Source organism: Carassius auratus, chromosome 25 (assembly GCF_003368295.1).
Source record: "Carassius auratus strain Wakin chromosome 25, ASM336829v1, whole genome shotgun sequence".
In the NCBI taxonomy this organism is placed as follows: Eukaryota; Metazoa; Chordata; class Actinopteri; order Cypriniformes; family Cyprinidae; genus Carassius; species Carassius auratus.
In genome coordinates this window covers 20,078,740-20,088,485 of record NC_039267.1, presented here as the reverse complement: position 1 = coordinate 20,088,485, position 9,746 = coordinate 20,078,740, and the positions used below count along the sequence as shown (strand labels likewise).

Below are 9,746 nucleotides of genomic sequence, written 5' to 3'. Positions count from 1 at the left end.
CATCGCGAGATTTGCTGGTTAGAACAGGCGCGAGATTTAACGACACTTGCGTGTTTTGTAACACTGGGAAGTGAGAGATTGTAAATAAAAGCATATTTATTGTCGTGTTTCACGCGTCTGTTATGAAAGAATACGCTGTAACCATATAACGAACCCCAGTGGAGAGAAGCGGTGTTATGTTTTGAGTGGACGGGTGTTTGGAGTGTACGGGTGTTGGTGTTCGTCATGGAGTCTAAACCGGTCCCCTGGAAGCTGCTGCACGCTCCTCCGTACGGACAGATCATCTCTCACGAGAAGTGGAGGGGCTCCACACTCCTGCAGAGCCTCAGAGGTCGGCCCTTCACTTCCCCGGACACCTGAACCTAGTCTTAAAACATTAGTCAGCTATTCTTTTTTAATCTTAGGTTGTTGTTGTTTGTTTGTTTGTTTGTTTTCAACGCTGGTCATAACTTTCAGGAGTTGTTTTATTATTATTGTTTTATTATTCAGTTATCAAAAGGTAGATTGGTCTTATTTGTATCGGAAAAGTAAGACTGATTGGGAACTAGGTGGTCAAACAAATCATGTCTCTTAACATGGTGGCTAAGTTAATGCAGCTGGCCTCTGGTTGTTTCAATAGATTTTGTATTTATATAGTATTTTATTTACTCTTTAGGACAAAGAGGGCAAATATTTAGCATTTTGCCATTTAATCAGCTAATATTGTCTTAAATTGCCTACATAGCACTTCATCTTTTATAACGTGGGATTCTTGAACAATCTTGATTCTTGTACAATTTTTGCAACAATATGTTGTTTATTTATTTGTCTGTTGTGTGTGTGGAAAATTATAGTTTTAGACATAAGTTAATGAAAATTTATATATTAAAAAAATGCCTTAAACTACAAATGAAGATGTAAAGCAAATATGGTAACCATACCGTTTCTTCTTAAACACCATTGTACGGTGTGTGCTTCTAGTCTTATGTGTTGTAATGTTGTGAATATTAGTATCACAGGTCTGGTAGTTCTTCTTTAGCAATGTGTGTAGATTAACACGAGATAAAGGTTGTCATCTGGAAAGCCTGAATGTAACTAATGTTGCTGTAACTTTTTCTGTCTTGTCAGGGAGCGTGAAGACGATCTTTGAGGAGGAGCTGGGTGTCGTGGACTTCTGTCTCAGTAATAAAACATGTGTCCTGTATGTATCAGAGAGCGATTTGGTGGCAGGAAACGACTACAGGAGGAAGATCGTCCGGTTTAGAAATGTAAATCACTGACTAGCTGTGATTTGGATCACCAGATGTTTCGTATTATGATCATTCACTGTCATCTCCTTATTTTAGGCTAACAGTGGTCTGCAGGGTATTGTGATTGTGGAGAAGACTGGTTTAAGTGAGCAGTACTTCAGCGGATTGCAGAAGTTTGTGGTTTTGGAGCTGGGTCTGACTGTGCTGCCTGTGTCCAGTGCTGCTGAAGCGGCTCAGCTCATAGCACAGCTGGTGAGTGAATGAGACGTATTATCCCTGCATCATCTTCATTGTTTATGATAGATGAGATGCATATTTGTGTAAGGGAGAGCTGGGCACAACCTAACACCTGACTTTAGTTTGTGTAAATCACAATGGGGTTCAGAGTATACCTTTTATGCACAGTAATTTCACACTCCTGATCGCTTTGTTTCATTTTTACACACAGTGTATATGTTTTGCTTTATTTATCCTCAAAAAAGTGAAATGTGACAACATGTCCCATAGGTGGGTAACATTGTAGCATCTGAGGGGCACGTTGTAACATGACCATATGACGGCTTATCTAAAAAAGAAAAAAAAAATATTATTCTGCCAATACATTTTTTTTGTTATTATTATTTTCAAATAAATAATAATGTGTTTTTAATTGACAAATAATCTGATTTTGGAGTTTGACAGTGAACACGTTGCAACCATGGTTGGGATGGCCCACATAGATGAGCCAAAATACATTACATTTCTTGAAATAAATTCTGAACATGAAACATTATCATTCTTTATTTACATGTTTCTCGTAGTTTCTGATTCAAATTCATTAAAGTATCTAGCGTAAATGACATTGCTAATGTCATAGAATAGTATAGTTCAGTAATGGTGGGCCACAGTGTAACACAGTGTTACAAGCGTTCCCCATCTGCACAACTGGAATTTAAAACAGCTTGTTGTCTTTTGCTAGTTAGCTAAGCATATATATATATATATATATATATATATATATATATATATATATATATATATATATATATATATATAAAATAAACAGATTGGAGATTTAAAATAATAGCAGATTTGACCCAAGCCAGAAGTTTACTTTTACTATGGTAAAATAAAACTTCAGAGATCTCTTCGAAATATCATTTTGAATTTTGGCACACTTTTTTCTCTGTATATGTTTTTTTATATCGCAATGAGTAAATACCATAATTTTTGTTATTTTTGCTAGCATGTACTGAAATATTTAAAGCAGGTATTACAACTAATCCTGCATTAGTTTGTGCCCCATGCTCCCATTTCACTGTTTTGCTACCTTGCTAGTACCAGGGTGCACCCCAAAAAAATCTGTGAGAATCCCAGTAGATCAGCAGTTTCTGAGATAATAAGACCAACAATAATCACTGTCAAGTCACTTAAATCTCATTACTTTAGATTCTCCATTTTCATGATCAGATTGTCTTGACCATGTCTACAAGCCTAAATGCACCAAGTCGTTGCCAGATCATTGGTTTATTAGACATTTGTTAGCGCGTGGTTAAAAAGGTGCACTTAATAAAAGATACATTCTTGTTCATCCTGTTGGATTTATGCAAAACATTTCTCCAAAGCCATATATTTGCATCATACTTCCAATATAGGTGATGGGTTTCAGTGCTGCTCAGTCCAGAGTCAAGTCAAGTCAAGTCACCTTTATTTATAAAGCACTTTTAACAATACATACCATATCATAGTACTGAGACTCTTATCATGTGTTTGTATCTCTCTATTAGTTCTATTGGATCTTAGTGCTGCGTTTAACACTATTAGCCGTGTTTCCACTGTCGGGCTAAAAGTGGCCATGCTAGTGCATGCCAGGGCCAGTCATGTTTCTACTGTCACTTTCTGGGCTTGATCGTGCCTCGTCAGGGCGTCCTCGGGGCCAACGGCCAGGGTTTTTTGGCCCGACGAAAACCTTCGGCCAAAGCGTGCCAGCTGGGGCTAGAGGAGTGATTATGAACAACGGCGGAGTTTCTCCGCGTCTGGAGATCAGCGCTGGAGATCATTTCAGAAAGATAACTGCTTTAACACCAGCATTAAAGACTTTTTAAAATAAGTTGAGCTCAAAGATCACTCTTAGGCCTAATCCCAATTCTATTTTATAACCCTTCCCCTTGTCCCTTGAAACAGAGTGTCGAGGGGTAGGGGAGAAAATATTCCCCTAAGGATTGGGACACCACTACCATGACGTCACACGCCATTATTCGTCGTCTAGCTCTTACAATACACACATATGCTGGTGTGCATTAGAGCCTTTAATTACCGTTCTGCATTAATGATCTGCTTACTAACACACACACACACACACATCTGAAATTGTGCAGCTCACACATCCATGAGAAAATAAATTTGTCAATGCTGCCCCGTGACTTTTATTAAATACAGTTCAAATACTGAATCGCTACATTATACTTTCCAGCGACGAGAGGATAAAATCGCTGTTTTTATGTAAACTCACTCTAAAATGAATACACGCGAATACATGCAATACATGCAACTTCCATTTCTCTCTCTCTCTCGCGCTCTCTCTCTCTCTCTCTCTCTCAGTATTTGAGAAAATGGTTTAGTGATATCTAATTATTGGGGTGATTAGCCCCCATCAATGTCTACGGCAGTTATCTCCCTGATCAGACATATGCTGTGGCACTATTATGCAGTCTGTAATGATATGACATCATAAAATATTAAAATATTAAAGATTTTTTGCAAACATTTCTTTGAGTAACATGACCGTTAATATGAACTCACAATTGAATGTAACATAAAACAAATTATTACTTTTCGTTAAAAACGTAATTCATACCAAAAAAGCTTACATTTATGTTTTTTTTGTTCGCTGTAGCAGCCATGTTTCCGAGATAATTCATCGTACCCCTTCGTTTAAAGTGTGGTCCCAAAATTTTTTTGTTTGAAGGGCTATCTGGCCCTTCCCCTTACCCCTACCCCTCCAACCAAAAGAGAATGGAGACACCTCTGCACTGCGGATCATTTCAGAAAGCTAACAGCTATAAATGTGACGTATAGGCTACTGTGGCTGCATTTATTTGGACATTTATTTCTGTGTGATTTAATTTTGAGTCCTGATAAATTAATTCACTATGATCAATGTATCACTTATTCTATAGTTAAAACATAGATGCTTTTGAATTTGAATATATAACAAAGCATGCAAACAAACGGCCGCTTTTATCATGTTTGTTTTGTGATCGTTCGTGTTCCAGTGATTATTTCTTAGTTTTCTGATAACTTCTCTTTGTTGGTGAAATGATGAGGTTGCATGACGTTGTTTCTGAGAGTCGTGTTAAAGGGCGTGGTTTAGTGACGCGAAGCCTCAGGCTCAACTGTGGAAACGCTGCGATATTCTTGCCTCGGTGCTACTGGCCCGAGGCTATTAGCCCTGCCTGGCCCATTTTAAGCCCTGGCTCGCACTGGCCCGACATTGAAAATGTGGCTATAGACCACAACATTCTATTCCATAGACTAGAACACTTTGTCGGCAATAATGGAAGTGCATTAGTATGGTTTAAATCATACTTATATGACTGCCATCAATTCGTAGCAGTGAAAGAAGAGGTATCATATCGATCACAAGTGCAGTATGGAGTACCTCAAGGCTCAGTACTAGGGCCGTTACTCTTCATGCTTTACATGTTACCCTTGGGAGATATCATCAGGAAACACTGTGTTAGCTTTCACTGTTATGCTGATGATACTCAGCTCTATATTTATTTGTGGCCCAGCGAAACATACCAATTTGAAAGTCATGCATATCAATATAAAATATTAGATGAAGAGTTATTTCTTATTGCTTTTTTAAATTGTTATATATTATGGCTTAACTCATCCTACGGGCCAGATTGAAGCTCTCAAAGGAGAGGGGAGCTCAACCTACCGCATGTTCCAATGCTTAAATGGCTAGCAGTAGGTTACCTAGCTGAGGGAGCTTATACCCAGTTCTCAACAGAGAGGATGCTCGATCTACAACATGAACGTTAGAATCAGAAGGGTAAGCATACTGCAAGCTAGCCAAAAACTCCATGCATCAGACAGGTGGAGGAAGGGCGTAGTTCACCTGATGTTGCTGGTTCCAATGAGGTTAAAATTATATTATGCCGCATTTCCACCCCAGGAACCAGGATCTAAATAAAGTTGCGGGTTGAAAAAAATGCCCCTCAGAAAGTCCCTGCTGGCGTGGTAGTACTTTTTCAAAGTTCAGGAACTTTCAGGGCAGGAGTTGGGCGCTAAACATGCTAATTGGTTGAGTTCACACAGCATTGTGATTTCAACCACCATTTATGCAGAGTTGTTGGCTGGTTGTAGTTATAGGCGGGCATGAACATGAACATGAAACTCTCAACGGAAAAGAAAATAAACTAAAGTAAAAGAACAGAACAGAAGTTTGTCGAGACTAGGTTGTGTTACTTTTCATCGTGGCTAAGTAGCAGCAGGCGTGCAGGCCGAAGCATGCTGGAACAGCACTCAGAGAACGCTAAAAGTGATGACTAAAAGCAAAAGCTAAAAAGCAAAAGCTAAAATTTGATGGTGTCTGAGTACAAACCTGATTCCAAAAAAGTTGGGACACTGCACAAATTGTGAGTAAAGAAGGAATGGAATAATTTACAAATCTCATAAACATATATTTTATTCACAGTAGAATATAGAGAACGTCTCCCTTTCAACATTTGATATATTTTGAAATGTCATGCCAAATATTGGCTCATTTTGGATTTCATGAGAGCCACGCATTCCAAAAAAAAGTGGGACAGGTAGCAATAAGAGGCCGGAAAAGTTAAATGTACATATAAGGAACAGCTGGAGGACCAATTTGCAACTTATTAGGTCAACTGGCAACATGATTGGGTATGAGTGGCAGTGTCTCTCAGAAGTCAAGATGGGCAGAGCATCACCAATTCCCCCAATGCTGCAGCGAAAAATAGTGGAGCAATATCTGAAAGGAGTTTCTCAGAGAAAAATTGCAAAGAGTTTGAAGTTATCATCATCTACAGTGCATAATATCGTCCAAAGATCCATAGAATCTTTAACAATCTCTGTGCATAAGGGTCAAGGCCAGAAAACCATACTGGATGCCTGTGATCTTCGGGCCCTTAGACGACACTGCATCACATACAGGAATGATACTGTAACATTTGAAAACCTTGTCAGTGAACACAATCCACCGCGCCATTCGCTGTTGCCAGCTAAAACTCTATAGGTCAAAAATAAGCCATATCTAAACATGATCCAGAAGCGCAGACATTTTCTCTGAGCCAAGGCTCATTTAAAATGGACTGTGGCAAAGTGGAAAACTGTTCTGTTGTCAGATGAATCAAAATGTTAAGTTCTTTTTGAAAAACTGGGACACCATGTCATCCGGACTAAAGAGGACAAGGACAACCCAAGTTGTTATCAGCGCTCAGTTCAGAAGCCTGCATCTTTGATATGGGGTCCCATGAGTGCATGTGGCATGGGCAGCTTACACATCTGGAAAAGCACCATCGATGCTGAAAAGTATATCCAATATTCTAGAACAACATAAGCTCCCAATCAGACGTAGTCTCTTTCAGGCAAGACCTTGCATTTTCCAACATGACAATAAGTTACAACATCTTGGCTGTGTAGAAGAAGGATCCGGGTCCTGAAATGTCCAGACTGCATCAGAAAGCGAAAGATGTGAAAAAGAAGACCTACGACAGTTGAGCAACTAGAAGCCTGTATTAGACAAGAATGGGACAACATTCCTATTCCTAAACTTGAGCAACTTGTCTCCTCAGTCCCCAGACGTTTGCAGACTGTTTTAAAAAGAAGAGTGGTTTCTAATGTTGAAAGCTGTTCAAGCTGCTGGTTAGTGGACTTGCTTTCGACTTGTGCTGATGGGAATTGATTTATAACATCCTGTTTTGCCTTTCTGTGGAATTCAGCTCCTCATGTTTCAACCATGCTCCTGATCGAATCTTTAATTTGTCTGGTTCGGGTCTGAAATGATACACCACGATGCAATGCACAGCATGCCTTCAGCTCCTGGAAATGGTAGTGTTGTTACTTCGTGTTCTCATAGTTCTGGCCTGTACTCCCCTCAGCATGGTGGCATGGGTATACCATTACCCATAGCGACACCTAGAGGACACAATTTGAAGTTCCCTTGAAAGGGAATATCTCATGTAACTTATGTAATCATGGTTCCCTGAGTAGGGAACAAGACACTGCATCCTCTAGCTTCCTTCCATGCTTCGGACACAAGCTTCAGACGAAGAAATGGATGACATGTTCTCCCGGTGCTTATTTATACTATAGTCGCACCGGTAGTGAAGTCATGGGCTGTCGCCAGCCAACATGTTGTTGGTGTTTTTCAATATATGCTTCAGAAACAGGTCACATTCCCCATAGCGACCCCTAGAGGATACAGTGTCATGTTCCCTATTCAGGGAACCATGTTTACTTAAGTAACCTGAGATGTTCTACCATACTTTTAACAAGGAGTAGAATTTACAGTTTTAGCTATATGGAGTTAAAAAATTATCTGAGATATAATCGCTTGGCTGCATAATTTTAACACCTTAACATCATTTCCATGTGACAGTATTAAATCTAAAGTATGATTTTGACAATGAGTAGGTCCTGAGACATGTTGTATAATCCCAAAAGTTTAAAATGTCTATTTATGCTGATCCCAGTGCATCTTTTTCATTATGAACATGGATATTAAAAAAATCTGCTCCCAGCACTAACTCTGATGGAAATTTTAGAAAATTATTCTTGGTAGCCTGTATACAGTAGCCAGTGCAAACATCGCCATCTCTCTTCAGCAAGTCAGGTCTCCACCAAAAAATCGCCCAATTGTATTTGAACCTCAGTTATTCTGAGGGAACCACTTAGACATCGAGCCATTGAGTGACAGTCTGTGATCGATATCAACACGGTAAGCAGGGAGGAGACCAGAGCATATTACAGTGTCTGACATCATGCTTGCAAGTTCCCACACCTCTTTAACAGTATGTTTAGTGATCTCCGTCTGGTCATTAGTGCCGACATAACAATCTTACCAAATGAAAGTTTTGCATCAGCAGAGATCCTAACACATCCGTCCTCTGCAGGTTCTTGGAGAGAACAAGGAGAACCCGTTCCTCAGGAAGAGCGTGTCCAGACTGCTGGAGCCAGTGGTGTTGAGTCTGATTCTGCAGATTCCTGGAGTCGGAAAGGTGAAGGCCGTTCAGCTCCTCCAGCGATTCCCCAGTATCCATCAGCTCTGTGGAGCTTCAGTGCATGAGCTGGAGCCTATCGTGGGACAGGCCACAGCCCAGCACATCACAGCATTCTTCCACAACCAGTTCACATAGGGATGCATGTTACGAATAACAGCAGGACAAAAGGTGGCGCTAAGGACTCCGTTACATGTAGTGTTTGTTCCTTACCAAAGTCCCATCTCAGAGTGGGAGTTGTTGTTGTGTTTGTGTTCATTTATTTACTTTATGTTGTTTTTTGAGTTGCATGAAAAACTACTATGGGGTATTTCTAGAAACATGGGATGATATCAGTGTGTTTGTTGTACAGTTGGCCTGAGACCACATCAATCGTTTTGAGATTTTAATTGAAACTTTGTAGTAAAGTAATGAGGTTTTTGGATTTAGGTATAAAATGGACAAAAACACAAAATGATGATAATTCTGCCCTGTTTTGTCACAAATCAAATAACCAAATCCATGACATTTACCATGTGACCTAATTTACAGTAAAAGTTGGATTTCCTTTCTGCCAAGATGTCAAAAATATAAAATTCAATATAAGATTAGAACGTGTTAAACAACATTCTCCCTTGTGGTCTCAGACTCTTAAACTGGGCCAGTTTAATTCAAACCCAGCCAAATCTTTAAAGTTAAACATGTTAATTAATAATAAAATAAGTTATTTGTTATTTTACAGTAATATATTACTGTAAATGTAACTAATGTACAGTTTACTGTTGAAACTATAAAGATTTTTTTTCTTTACATTTTGTCCTATTTTCTTACTGTTTTTTTTTTTCTTTCCACAGTTACATAAATTAGAACTTTATGTTGCATCCTATATTGTAAAATTAAAGTGTATTAAATCATTTTAGTTTAATACATGTTACCTTGATAGTGTTTTGGTGTCTTGAATATTTTACTTTTTTATATATTTTTATGGCACTGTGCACACACACACACAATTTAATTGTTTTTAATATAAATTAAATCTCTAAATCTTAACTCGCTATACTGTGCTTTTAACTGTCACCACAGCCACTTTTATTTATTTTTTTAAGTTGAAGTATGTAATCTAGTTTCGGTCTCCCTCTGTCAGTACATCTCTCTGTCTGTAGCTCCTGTGATCTATTGGTTTTCTGCTCGACTTCCTCTTTTAGTGTCACACACTGCTGGCAGAGCTTCAGCTTTCCTGCTGGACTACAAAGCAGCTCGCTCTCAACGGCTTTCCTCAAGGGGATCAGCTGAAAACGGGCCTCCTTTA

The 9,746-nt window shown here is 39.1% G+C and overlaps 1 protein-coding gene across 1 annotated transcript; it reads left to right on the top strand.

Annotated features, from left to right (window-relative positions):
- The first annotated feature begins 36 nt into the window (after window positions 1–36).
- On the top strand, window positions 37–9,487 carry faap24 (FA core complex associated protein 24). The gene is made up of 4 exons (XM_026203144.1): window positions 37–331; window positions 1,108–1,247; window positions 1,326–1,481; window positions 8,354–9,487. The coding sequence occupies exons 1-4, from the start codon at window positions 226–228 to the stop codon at window positions 8,594–8,596; spliced, it is 645 nt and encodes a 214-aa protein (XP_026058929.1). The 5' UTR covers window positions 37–225; the 3' UTR covers window positions 8,597–9,487.
- Window positions 9,488–9,746: the final 259 nt, after the last annotated feature.